At 36.6% G+C, this 15,048-nt stretch overlaps 1 protein-coding gene across 3 annotated transcripts in view; it reads left to right on the top strand.

Moving 5' to 3' along the window:
- The first annotated feature begins 7,357 nt into the window (after positions 1–7,357).
- LOC107670112 (glutamate receptor 4-like) overlaps positions 7,358–15,048 on the top strand; it is a 101,721-nt gene continuing 94,030 nt past the window's right edge. For all 3 annotated transcript variants that reach the window (XM_016462603.1, XM_016462604.1, XM_016462605.1), the window contains exons 1-2: positions 7,358–7,621; positions 10,629–10,787. In XM_016462603.1, coding sequence (XP_016318089.1) covers positions 7,549–7,621; positions 10,629–10,787 — 232 coding nt within the window. In that variant the 5' untranslated portion in view covers positions 7,358–7,548. The remainder of the gene's footprint in view (positions 7,622–10,628; positions 10,788–15,048) is intronic.

The raw sequence follows: 15,048 nt of genomic DNA, 5'->3' as shown, positions 1-15,048 counted from the left end.
TCACTAAAATGTGTGTGTGTGTGTGTGTGTGTGTGTGTGTGTGTGTGTGTGTGTGTGTGTGCGTGTGTGTAAATAATCAGATGTAATCCCCTTTGTAATCGTTAACATTTTCATAAGTAACTGTAATTTATTTACACTTTTTTTTCTCAGTAACTGTAACTGATTACAGTTACATGTATTTTGTAATTAAATTACTTAATTCCATTACATGCTACTAGTTACGCCCCAACACTGCTTTTAGCTTATGTTTACGTGCTACAACTCCCACTGTAAAAACGGATCATTAAAACTCTCTTTTACATGCTGGCAAAGTTTCAGATTCCTCATAATCAGCGATGCGCTTTCTAATTTTGACTCTTTCATATTTCACGCGCACTAATCCCACACGCTCGGCTCTGGTTTTGCTGACCGTGTTGTTCGGTTGTCTTAAAGAGACATAAAATTATGTTAGCATATGTTCTCTCTCGTTCTGTGTGTCTCGCGCCGCTCTGGTCCTTTAGGGAACGAGCTGTAATTATGAAACACCATTCGGAGCAGATTTTACTCATTAAACTTCCTTTCTGCCGCTGGAAAGCAGCCTTGTATTGCACGATCTGTAATCCCAATGTGATCTCATTAGGTTTTGTAGATATTCCCATAAAAAGTTCCAGCACACATAAAAAAAAAATTTCAGACATTTGGAGAGAAAACATAAACACCAACAGCATCTAAAATGTAAACAAATGAACTTCAGATTTCATTAAGTAAATTTGCCATTAAAAGTTATTCTCAGACCATTTTTCCCCCATTGTTTATTAAGAAAATATGAGATAAATAAGAGATATTATGAGATATGTATCAGACAGTATCCAATTTGTTTCAGTCTCAACTACCCAGAAGACCCTAGCAACCACCTAGCAACCATACAGCATCCAGAACACCCTAGCAACTGCCTAGCAACCACTTAGCAACCATTCAACATCCAGAACACCCTAGCAACTGCTTAGCAACCACCTAGAACACCCTAGCAACCATCCAGCATCCAGAACACCCTAGCAACCACCCACAACACCATTGGAACCACCAAGCAATCATAACATCCAGCATCCAGAACACCCTAGCAACTGCCTATCAACCACCCAGCATCCAGAACACCCTAGCAACCACCCAGAACACCATTGGAACCACCAAGCAACCATAACATCCAGCATCCAAAACACCTTAGCAGCTACCTAGCAACCACCCAGCATCCAGAACACCCTAGCAACTGCCTAGCAACCATCCAGCATCCAGAATACCATAGCAACCACCTAGCAACCACCCAGCATCCAGAACACCCCAGCAAATGCCTAGCAACCACATAGCAACACCCTAACAACCACATAGCAACACTTCAGCCATATTTTGAATACATTTGTTTAAACAATAAACAGATTTAGACTGATACTAAGCAATTTGAATACATTTGTTTTGAAAATATGATTATTTAAATAAAAAAAAAATGCAAATAGGTAATAATAAACTATGTCATGATTTTTTTAATGTAGAAATATATATAAATATACTTTTTTACCACATTTTACTTTTTTATTACTTTACTGTATGAAGAAGTGAGATACATCAAAGTGAAAGAGCTTGTCTGGAATGACGGTCAATGAAACAGACTGACAGAATTCCATTTTAACACTAAAAAATTCCACTAATGTGATCGTGTTACTGATGAGGTTTGTCTGTATGATTCCCTCACTCACTTACATGCTAACGGCGTGTGATCAGACAGTGGCGCCTTCTCTCCGTATGATGAATATTCATGAGCACCTGCACTTACTCAGACCACAGTTTTACACACGAACGTTGGACATGCCAGAGTTTGTCCCACTCGCGTGTGTACGTTTGGCTGTACGTGGATCTGTTGGATGGATGTGGGATATTAGAGAACCATTCTGTTCCTCAAAATATGACGTACTGTATAAAGAAACAAAATGGCAATGTTAACATCAACTTTGCAGGTTTGATCATCAACAAAGATGTCGAGTAGTGTTTTGTTTTGTTTTGTTTAAATATAATTTATATCAGGCTTATTATAGTTAACTTAAACTGAAGCCAACAAAAAAAAAAGTTTGTTACTTGGAATAAAAGAAATGATAACTGAAATAAAACATAAAAAGTACAATAGTTGCCAACATTTCTCATTTCTGTTTAGTTAAACTTTAAACACTAAAATATATAAAAGTAATCTAAGGCTAATATATTAATAAAACAACAAAATTATTAAAACTTTCAAAAATAAATTTCTAAATAATAAACTATAATAGTATATCAATTATACTAAAATAACACTGAATTTATACTATTGCAATAATTTTTTATATTTTAAATTTTTTATAATTTTTTTTTAAACTATAAGTTTTAGCTATTTTGTTTTGTGCTTTCTTCAGTTTTATTAAATTTTATTTAAGTTTTCGTAATTTAAAGTTAGTAAGTTTTATTTCTAGTATTATTTTTTTTAATTTCAGATTGTTGCCAAGGCAACATTTCAATTTTTTTAGCTTTACGTTTTTTATCTAATATTTATGTTTTATTTCAATTAACACAAACAAGTTTTAGATAGATGAGATTAGTTTTAGTTAACACTGACAACACTGAAGTATATTAGCCAAATATAAATAGCAATGCAATGCTAAAATTTGTTCTGCAACTGTATGATTATCAACAGAGAGGATTGGTTACCGTGTTTTACACACATGCTGTTTGCTTAATATGTTTTATCATCATGCAAAATAGAAACTTCACATGGCACTCATCACTTCAATCATTTCAAATATATTTCATTCATATCTGTACATCTCTAAGCTGAAGTTGGAAATTTTGATATTTCGAATTCATCAACACCATCAATCCTCTAATATAAAGTCTAGTCACAGTCGTGTAGATCTGAATCAGGATCATGGGAGAACATCAGGACTTACAGATGCACTGCTCAACTGTGTTACGAGCTCAGCTGTAGAGCCCTTTAGCCCGTGAGGGTTTATTGATATATCCACACTCACTCACACACACACACACACACACACACACACACACACACACACACACACTCGCGCCCACAGCAAGCAGCACGTTAACGCCATTAGCATGTCATTAAGAAGCAGATGAGCACCCAGATGCTGCGTGCTAGCCTTCCAGCGCCCTGTGTGCTACGACATGAGCTGAATACTCTCACAAACACGAGCTCTTCAGTGTCAGTCTGTGTGTGTGGGGATCAACACATAGGACAGGCTCAGAGGAAAAACGCTGACATTTACGTTGCTTCTTGCACGTTTGGCGACACTTTCAAAGTGAAAGTGCATTCGGTTTTATCTGAAACAGCTGAATGTGAGTCTGGCAGCGTTTTATTACGATGGTTGACATACGAATTGAAGCAGTTCAGAAATGAAGTGTCCAGTGAGCAGAGTTGGGTACTGTATTCTAATTACTTTTCCTGATAACGCAGTAAAGTAATGCGTTATGCATTTTAGATTTATGTAATTTGATTACAGTTACTAATGTCAATAAAATTACGTTACTTAAGTTACAAATGCAGTGTTATGAATCATGTTTAAAATCATGTTTTGCGTGTCAGTATGCCATTTAATAAATCACCACAGAATGCGAAATGGAGACGAGTCTTACAACATTTAGATGCAATGAAACATTAGTGCAACATATTTCAAAATTTTGTACTCGATTTCACATATTTTAGTCTGGTATTATAATTTGAGAAAAGTTCAACTAGTACCGTAAATGCATAAAAGTTTGTCACAATGACACTAATATAAGTTCAAAAAATTACTCATTAGAAATGATCTCCTCCGCTGAATCAAGCCGTGTGTCGCATCGCGTTCTTCTTCTGAGGTAAATGCAGGCTTATTCCTCACAGCGCATCTTCTTCCAAAAACGAAAAGTAACATATGAACTTGATGAATCTTCACACTTTGTTTACGGAGGTGATGTGGGCGTTTTCGGGAGTCTCACGTGGATGATTATGGTATGAATAGTGATAATAAGTTCAGATGGGAAAGACTGTACCTTGCTGTTGGTTTCATACGGATTACTTTAACAGAGAATACTTGTTTTCGACATGACTTACTTCATTTAAAAATAGACATTTCAGTCTTTCTTTAGACATATTTCTCATGTCTGTGTGTCAAGTATTCATTGAGTTTTCGTTCATTTTAGTGACTCATTTCAGAAAAATATTCGCGGAGACCGAGACGGCAGAAAGCGCATCCTGTTTGATTTCTTTATTTTACAAAAGCACAATATTTTGTTTATATTGCGAGTGTATACAAATAAAAGTAGACTTTTCAAATGATGTATTACTCCTATCTGTACAATCAAAACTGATGGAACATTTTAAGTTTTTTTGCTGTTATCAGGAAAAAATGCAAGTGATAGTTCAAGTAGCTGTTTTGATACTTGTGCAATTTTTCAGTCAATATTAAATTACGGAAGGAACTATAAGTTTGACTATAACTTGAAAAGTAAAGTAAACTTGAAAGTAACTTGAAATTAAAGTAATTAGTAATCTGATTACTTTTTTCACGCAGTAATCAGTAATGTAATCAAATTACAATTTTAAAGAAGTAATTAGTAATTTGTAGTGGACTACTTTTTTTGAGTAACTTACTCAACACTGCCAGTGAGTGATGCTAAAAGCACATTCCGTTTTCTCCAAAACAGATTAGCGTAATTTTATGTTTGTGATACATTCCAAGTGAAATTTCCAATGAGTGGTGCAAAAGCGCATTCAGATTTATCCAAATCAGTTTATTGTGAATCTGGTAACGCTTTTGTAAGAGCCATTTTGTTGTTTCTTGTCTGAATCGCAGTATTTTGAAAAGAAATGTCCATTGAGGGGCACTAAAAGCAGGTTCAAATTTATCCAAAACATATTATCGTAAATTTGGCAGCTTTTTTACTAAATAAAAATAAAATGTCCAGTGAGTGGCGCTAAAAGTGCATTCGGATTTATCTAAAATAGATTATTGTGAATCTGGCAACATTTTATTATGGTTATTGATGTACATTTCATGGCACATTCAGAGTGATGTGCACAATGAGTGGTTCAGAAGAAGTGTGTTCAGTTTTAACGGATACAGATGACCGTGAATCTGGCAACATTTTATTACGTTGGCTGACCTACGTATCGCGGCACTTTGAAAATGAAATCGGTAAATGCCACTGAAGGGTTAATGTACTATCACATTTAAAAATAACATAATACCTACATTAAACTTAACGAAAGCAAACGTGACATAAAAACACATTTGCTAAAGCAACCATGCTATTGTAGCTTGATTCAATGAGTCGTTGAGCACTTTTATTGTGTTTTACGGGACACCTGCTGTACCAGGTGAACTACTGAGCAAGTTTATTACATCAGAAAAGCCATAAAAGAAAAGTCTGAGATCTCAATATGAGCTCTAATATGTATCATTAGATTCTAACGATATCACATGATCTGAGCTGATATTCACATTTATATCAGAGCTTTTGTATGACAGATATTCTCTCTATTCTGTCACCAAAGTAATTTTAGGGGAAAAGTTTATGCCTAATAAAACATGAACGAGAACTCAAAATCTCCTGAGCTATAAAATAGCAGCCTCTGAGCAATATAACTTTCCACTGGGAAAGCAAGCGAAGAGCTATTTTGTGTTGAGTTTCTCATGAAATTGTGTGAAACCGAGCCAATTGCTCTTGTTACTTTTGATCTAATCAATAAATTGAATCTCTTCTTCTCTGGCACTGGGATCCGATACGTCCCTCCAGACTCCATTGATCGGCACATCCTTTGAAAGCTTTCTTTGGAAGCACTTGATTTTAGAGTATTAAAGAAGGAGGTAAAGTGGGGTGAAGAAACACACCAATACAGAGCAAGAGAGATTTCACACGCATCCAATTCTCTCACGACCTCCATGAAATACTGTATATGCTCAACATGGTAAAAAGAAATGCCCCTAAAATCAGAGCCAGCCAGTTCTTTAATAACATCTCAGGAGGGCCATTAGTCATTGAGAGCGAGAGAGTCATTACACCTCACTGAGAGAGTCATCAAAGTAATGCCTCACAGACAGAGATACTACTACACCACTGCACAAGAGCTCACCGAGAGACACAACAACACCTCGAGTGCTCCGACATCAGGAGATTTCAACTTTCCATTGATCTCTTTAAATAAAAGCTTTGTGTACTATGATAACATACTGTAATTTTAAGGCAATACTGGTAACACTTCATATATAATGCATTATAAAAGTAGTATTATAAGAATAGAACCTTATAATGTATTGCATGAATAATTCTAACCACAGTTTTAATACATTATGATACTTATCTATGCATTGTTACACTTTAAAAAAAAACAACAACACAACAAACAAACCTTATATTATTATAATGCATTTTAACGTTGGTTACAATTACTCATGAAAAGATATAATGCATTACAACGTACATTATGAATACCTTGCATTATATATAAAGGTATAGGTTTAATCGCAAGATTCTCTGTAATTTTATGATTTTTACTGTACTTTTTCATTTGAAAGTGCAGGTTTATACATGTAACACTACTCTAATAGTCTAAAGAAAAATATATGCTGTAAGCTAAATACTTAATTGTAACTAAAAAAGTAAAAAAAAAACTTGATTGCTTATATTTACTATTGTATATTTATAATTAGTTTTGGCTTTTGTACAATGGAAACAATAAACAATGTGTTCTTTAAATTGATTTGCAATTTTCACACAAAAATAGTATTTATTTAAGAAACAGTATATACTGCTGTTCAAACCTTTGCTGTCAGAATTTTTTTTTTTAAGAAATTAATACTTTAATTCAGCAAAGATTAATTAAATTGATCAAAAGTCACAGTAAAGACATTTATAATGTTAAGAAAGATTTCAAATAAATGCTATTCTTTTCAATTTTGTATTCATCAAAGTATCCTAAAAATAAAACGCATCATGGTTTCCACAAAAATATTCAGCAGCACGAAAGTGTTTTCAACATTGATAATATTCCAGTTTTCTGGTCCAGCATGCGTCTGATCACTCTCAGTAAAGACGCGTGTAGTAAAGACACATGGTTTGAGGAAAATCGTTCACGTCTGCGGGATGAGTAACTCGCTGAAGTTTAATTGGTATGCTTAGGGGTTTGTTTAAATATCTAGCCGTATGAGCAGTAGTAACAGCGGTACTTGCCTTAGCAAACACAGCTGAAAAGCCGAAGACCTCAGAGGCAAAGAGCGCAGAGTGAGTTTGCGCGCATCTCTCTCACTCTCACTCCCTCTCTCTCTCTCTCACACACACACACTCTCAAGCGTTCATCCGGACAGATTCTTCTTCTTCTTCTTCTTCTCTCTCCAGTGGATACTGCGGGGAACACACGGATTGCCTATAGGATGGATTGCTGAAACTCCCTTCGCGAGATTACCCATTTATTTCCTTTCATTTCTCTCCCGTCTCACTATCTCGTCTCCATCCATCCATCCATGAGTCCAGACGGGTTCTGATTCGGACAGAATGCGGATCCTGGTGTTGATTCCGCTGCTGTGGGGACTCAGTGAAGGGGCTTTTCCCAGCAGTGTTCAAATCGGTGAGTTACACTTCTAACATGATGGCTAGATGGGCACTTTATAAACCCCACGAGGAATATCGCAGTGCAACAGATACGGTGTGCATATAGTGCATAATAATTCACAATAAGTAATCTATACACTGCGTTATACAAATACACAGAGATATGAGTCTAAAATAGGGTTTAAAGCTATTTTTTGCCTAAAGAGCCTTGTGTGCTGTAATGCCTCTTTGTTTTGGGGTTTAGGGGTTTCGTTCTTGCACTATTCTCCTTAAAGGACCCTAAAAAAGGTGCTTTTGAGCACCAAATGCCTTAAACCAATTAACTTAAAAGCAAAAGATTATGGGAATCAAATTTAAAATTTAAAAATCAGACCACATACTGGTTGACCACTATTTTTAAAATTGGGACAATTCATTGAACGCAAAGGGGACAAATGAGGGGGACAGTGTCTTTTGTGGTTACAGCCCTGCAAAGTGTCCAAAATGTGGTGCTATTTGAGCATATTTTCTTAAATGTGATATTTAATGGTTGTAGATTGGTGTGTAATTCTCTGCATGTGCAGTGTTATTAGGGTGGGATTATGTTTTCAAGGGTTTAGAGTACTTTAGCATGCATGAGTTGTGGTCATCATGATGAAGACTGTGGTCAAGTGCATGTTGAGTGCGCTTTTGTACCTTTCATCACCAGTTCAGAGCATCACTGCAGTATTCAGTCTTGTCTTTCTGGTGCGATGTGGGATGACCTCTTCCCATCTGAGTCTGATCAAAGTTTCCCATTTCACCAGATTTGCAGCTCTATGTTTGATTAATATCAACAAACCACTATGCATGCCGGCCCACCCCCCTCTCTCTCTCTCTCTCGCAGACACACAGTTCCCTCTCTTTTTGCAGGATGTGTCTTGCGTGTGTGTTCAGTCACTGCATTGCCCATTGAGATGGAGAGTCTCACGCCATAATGAGATGCGGCCGCTGACTTGTGCGCCTTTGACAGCACTGCCGATAAAGTTAATACGCTAAATACGGACACACACACACACACTCACAGAGAGCGAGAGAGAGAGAGAGACGCACAGTTGCACGCAATGCCTAATGACATTTGCATACCGCTGCAATGCAAATGCACAATGCTTCTGTTGTTCGTCGCAAATAAAAGCACGTTATGGGATCTCCAATTGCAGTTGAGCCAAAACGTCCATCAGAAAGAGAGAAGAATTGGGAGGATGTGATGAAACAGAACGTGACACTGGCCCTGCCAAGTGCAGACATGCATGCTCTGGTGACACCAACAACAAATGCGAACTTCCACACAGAATTTCCATGATTAAAGCCAGGGACAGTTCACCCAAAAATGAGCATTTAACTCACCCTGCATGTCGTTCCAATCCTGTTTGACTTGCTTTAATCTGTGGAGCACAAAATGAGATGTTTAGCAGAATGTTCACACTGCTCTACGCTCTTATAAATAATAGTTCTTCATTTGGCATTGATGGTTCCATGAAGAAACATTAACATCCATGGATACTATCCATTCCCCAAAAGGTTCTTTACGCTATTAAAAATAAAGGGTCGAAAAGGGTGTTTTTGCAGTGATGCCATAGTAGAAACATTTTTGGTTCCATTGTAAAGGCGTTTTGTTGGAATGGAAAGGTTCCATGGATGTTGACGATTATTCATGGAACCACCAATGCTAATAAAGAACCTTTATTTTTAAGAGTGTATAGTGGAAAAGGATGCTTTAGATTTTCAAAATGTTCTTCATACTAAGAAAAAAATGGTTCTGATCACTAAACGGTTCTTTGGGGAACCGAAATAGTTCTTCAGTGGCATCGCCATGAAAATCCCCTTCTGGAACCTTCATTTTTAAAGCAATAGTTCACCAAAAAATTAAAATTTTGCTTAACATTTACTCAGCCTAAGGCCATTCAAGATGAGTTTGTTTCTTCATCAGATTTGGTGAAATATAGCACTTGCTTACCAATGGATCCTCTGCAGTGAATGGGTGCCATCAGAATGAGAGTCCAAACAGCTGATAAAAACATCACAATAATCCACACCACTCCAGTCCATCAGTTAACATCTGGAGAAGTGAAAAGCTGCATATTTGTGAGAAATAAATCCATCAAGGCCGTTTCAAACTACAAAATGTTGCTTCTGCCTAAAATACGAGTCTATAATCCATAATAACACTTCCTCCAGTGAAAAAGTGGTCTGGTCTGAATCAGGAGAGAAATCTGCACAGATCAAGCACTGTTTACAGTCCAAAACAGTTCTGAACAAATATGTGTGTGGATTTTGATGAGAGAGACAAGAGGAGATGGACTTTTTCACTGGAAGATGCGTTATTATGGATTACGGACTCGTAGTTTGGCCAGAAGCAACAGTTTGAAGTTAAAACATCTTATAGATGGATTTGAACACACAGCTTGGCTTCACACGATGTTAGTTGATGGACTGGAGTGGTGTGGATTACTTGTGATGTTTTTATCAGCCGTTTTGTCTCTCATTCTGACGGCACCCATTCACTGCAGAGGATCCATTGCTGAGCAAATTTCTCCAAATCTGATGAAGAAACAAACTCATCTTACTCTACATCTTGGATGGATGAGTAAATGTTCAGCAAATTTCCAATTTTGGGTGAACCATTCTTTGAAGAGTGTATTTTGTACAATAACAATGTATGCAGACGAAAGCAAATGAGCTCCTAAAGGACAGAACATCAGCATCTTGGAGCTCATTCACATTTTTGATCATTACAATGTGGTGCATCAAGATTGGACATTGACAATCAGAGATACATGAGAACCAATGGCGTTTAGAGTTATTGATGTGCCATTTTTGAACATAAACGCAAGATTTTAGAGCTACAGCTGAGAGTATGATTTACAGTGAAAGAAAAACAGAAAGTCATGCAGGTAAATGAACAATTTTCCACTTTAGGGTGAACTATTCCTTTAGGATACATAAGCACCTCTTTTCTTTCCTCTTTGCAGTCACTTACTCTTTCTTCCCCTCGCTCTTTCCAGGTGGGTTGTTTATAAGAAACACAGATCAAGAATATACAGCTTTCCGGTTGGCCATATTTCTCCACAATACGAGTCCGAATGCCACGGAAGCCCCTTTCAATCTGGTCCCACACGTCGACAACATCGAGACGGCCAACAGCTTTGCTGTCACCAATGCCTGTGAGTGAAAACTGTCAAAAGTTATGTGAGACAAAGTCTAAAACTGAATCGAGTGTGCTTTGATTAGGTTCTTTTCATTGTTCAGAGTCACATTTGACTTAATGAAGAGTGAAAAACTGACGCTTTCAAAACATTGATCTGTTTGTTTGAGTGGCCGGACTTGTCAAATTCTGACTTAACCAATGGAGTGAGTTTGGGGGCGGGACGTTGTGTTTGATGACCAATTGCAGACGAGGTGGGGCGTTGGGAGTGTCTCAGAAACCTGTTTGAAAACAGTCATTATTTTTGCTATTCTGTGTGGGGAAATGATACACTGCAGCTTTAAAGAGCAACTTTTTCATATATTCAGTGTGTTTGGTGCATGCATATACCTCAACATTAACTCTTGACCAGCTTTCAGCTTGCTTTGGTGTGCATCTGTACGTCTCTGGGGTTGTTAGCGGATTCATTTTCAGTTGCCTGTGATTCAAGTCAGAAACAATGAGGGTTGTAGTTCAGAAATGTTTTCTATGCAGACAGAGACACAAGTGCTTGAGCATTGCAAGTGTATAGCCTGTTTGCACACACTCTTAAAAATAAAGGTGCTTAAAAAGTTATTCACAGCGATGACATAGAAGAACCATTTTTGGTTCCACAAAGAACCGTTCGGGTCAAAGGTTCTTTAAAGAATCATCTCTTTCTTACTTTTTTATAATCTGAAGAACCTTCTTTCGCCACAAAGAAGCTTTTGTGAAACAGAAAGGTTCTTCAGACGTTAAAGTTTCTTTATGGAACCATTTAGACAAAAAAGGTTCTTCTATGGCATCGTGAAGCACCTTTATTTTTAAGAGTGTACTGTAAAAACCTCAGCACTCAAGAGGCCATAGAGATTTTAAAACCCTTTTACCAGTTAAGTTCAATTAACATGATCCACATTGATCTACATGAACATGTGCATTAGATTCCTTTACATATCTGTACTTCACTGGGAGTCAATTGCACTTACCTGTATCATTGATTTTAGTGCAGTAACGATCAATGTTAGGACAGCAGGCCTCAAACACGTCACTTTGGGTCGCTCTCAGATATTGTGCTTCACTGGATGTCAATGAGAGCGTCATAAGCATTGGAAAAAGCATAAAAGCATATTGAGATGAAGTGTATTGGACATTGAGCTTTTAATTAATGTATTTATGTATTGCCTTTTCAGTATGATGATTGTGTGAGCTTTGAAATGGTCTGGCTTGTAGACTATATTGTTCAGATCTGCTCTCTTGACTACTGGCATTTGTAAATATTGCAAAACAGATCCAACACTGGTCAATTATTTTAATTCAGTTAGTGGAGGTGCAGTTTTAAAGAAGTAATCTAAGAGAAAGATTAAGCAAACATTATGACTTCTGAACCACTAGCGGCATCAGATTGCAGCAGTTTTATTTTAGTATTATTTATACACTATTATAGTTTATATTAATATTATACATTTTTGTTAATTTTAATTTCATTTTATTTATTATTTTTTTGTAATTGTGTTATGTGCTTTTGCCAATTGTATTATTATTCAGTATTATTACATTTAATTATTATTATTATTTACATTACTGTTTAGGTTTATATTTTTTAAGTTTTAATTCATGTTTATTTCTAGTTTGTAATTTAAGTCTTTCAACTTAAAACTTATTTCACTTAGTTGCCTATGCAACATTTCTCATTTTTCATCTAATATTTTATTTTATTTCAGCTTGATTTCATGATTTTCAGCTTGATATATTGATTTTTAATAGTTTTAATTTAATGACCATAACCTTGGCTTAAACTGGTGGTGAAACTGAAAAAGCACCAACTCTTTTCTTTCATATCGTTACATACATCCGAGTGTAACGGATTATCAACAAATAAAAAATGTGGGGTGGAGACTTGCTTTTATGCATCAGTTGTTGATTGGATGTTGAGATGTGGGCGTGGCACTCTAAAGTAGATGTAGGGGCGGGGTTTAACCTGACTAAATTATCAGAGAAGTCATACATGCATCACCAGAAAGACGTCTGTCATTTTCACCAAAATGTCCAGTTATGACAACATTATGAAATATTTTTTAAAATAAAACATGCATAAGCGATCAAAATATGATCGATAACATGCATTTAAAAACAGATAGGGTGAATTTTCATTTCATGCCACTTCAAAGAAACCAGAAACCAAAATACTGATCTAAAGAGTCTATAATGAAAAATAAAGAATCTCAAAACACTCAAAAAAAAAAAAAAAAAATTACAAAAGCTGTCACTGGGGCTCCTTTGCAAAAGGAACTAATATGTACCGTTTAGGCACTAATATGTAAACTTTAGGAACTAAAATGTATCTTTAAGATGCCCAATTGCACACTTTAGGGGTAAAAAAAAAAAAAGCACAAAGGTGGACCGCCCCAGTGACAGCTTTTGTACCTTTTTTTCTGAGAGTAAAGAATCTTCTAGCAACTCAAGCCTAAACAGCCAAGAATGGCTCTTGATAAGAGCTTAAGGAACCGCTGAAGAACCTCTATGAGCAAAAGTCAGACAGGGACCAACCGAGACGGGTCAATCCCAGTTTAACCTCTCTCCCGCTGGGCACCAACCTCTCGCACTCCTGCACACTGGATGCCCAGCCTGAGTCTGCAGAGTCTGCAGTGTGTGTGTGTGTGTGTGTGTTATCTCTGTCCTGGCTGCCTTCCAGCTCTTTTAGCCCTCATCAGTCAGGCTGCAGGAGAGAATAAGGAGTGGAAAGGGTTTTCTCTTTTATCCTAACACACCTTTATCTGAGCGCTTAAAAGCAGTGAGCAAAATCAATCTCTGAATGAGTTTGAGCTGAGAGAGGGAGCGTGTAATGAATGGAACCAGGAGATGGAGGGATTTATTTAATGAAAGGGGAGGAATGAAGAAATTACGGGAATGATATGTTGTCAAATGCAGGGGACAGAAGGAGAAACGGAGGGAACGAGAGGGAGGAGATAAAAGAGATACAGGAGAGAGAGATAAATGGATGGGTGTGTCGTGACCTTTGTGCAGCAGTAAATGTTTAGAGCACATACTGAGAGAGAGAGAGAGAAAGAGAAAGAGACTAAAAGATAAAAACAGAAGCAATAGACTGATGGATGAGAAATAAAGAATGACTTGGATGGATGAATGAATGAAAACGGAAAATGGACAGACAGACAAAATGAACAGGCAGAATGACAAAGATACAACAACAGATCGAATGAATGAACAAACAATAGAATAAAAAAAGAAAGATATAATGAACGACAGTTCGACAAAATGAACAATAAAATGAAAGAGACAGAAAGATATAGAAAGAGAGAGAGATAGAATGAACAATAGCATGAATGACAGAATGAATGATAGAATGAACAAATGATAGAACGGACATTAGAATGAACGAATGAACAATAGAATGAATGATAAAACAAATGTTAGAATGAATGCATGAAAAATAGAATGAACATTAGAATGAGCAAACAAAAATAGAACAAATTATAGAATGAACTTTAGAATGAACGAAAGAAAAATAGAATGAACGATAGAATGAATGTTAGAATGAACGGACAAAAAATAGAATGAATGATAGAATTAACATTAGAATGAACAAAAAAAAACAAATGATAGAATGAATGTTAGAATTAACAAACGAATGATATAACGAACGTTAGAATTGATGAACGAAAGATAGAAAGAATGATAGAATGAACTTTAGAATTAACGAATGAAAAATAGAACAAATGACAGAATGGACATTAGAATGAATGAAAGAAAAATAGAACAAATGAGAACGAATGTTAAAATGAATGAACGAAAAAGAACAAACGATAGAGTGAACATTAGAATGAACGTTAGATTGACAGAACGAACGTTAGAATTAATGAATGAAACACAGAATGCATGATAGAATTAACTTTAGAATTAACAAACGAAAAATAGAATGAATGATAGAACAAACGATAGAATGAATGAGATGCAATGAACGAATGACAGAATGAATGAACAAATGATAGACAGACAGATGATATAATGAATTATAGGATATCCGTCCGTCTGTCCGTCTGTCTGTCTGTCCATCTGTCTGTCCGTCTGTCTGTCTGTCCGTCCATCCGTCCGTCTGTCTGTCTGTCCATCTGTCTGTCCGTCTGTCTGTCCGTCTGTCCGTCCGTATGTCTGTCTGTCCTTCTGTCCATCTGTCCGTCTGTCCGTCTGTCCGTCCGTCCGTCCATCCGTCTGTCTGTCTGTCTGTCTGTCCGTCTGTCCGTCTG

Source organism: Sinocyclocheilus anshuiensis, unplaced genomic scaffold (assembly GCF_001515605.1).
Source record: "Sinocyclocheilus anshuiensis isolate Anshui unplaced genomic scaffold, SAMN03320099.WGS_v1.1 scaffold48, whole genome shotgun sequence".
Lineage (NCBI taxonomy): Eukaryota > Metazoa > Chordata > Actinopteri > Cypriniformes > Cyprinidae > Sinocyclocheilus > Sinocyclocheilus anshuiensis.
Note: the sequence above shows the minus strand (reverse complement) of the source record. Positions and strands in the feature narration are given on the sequence as shown.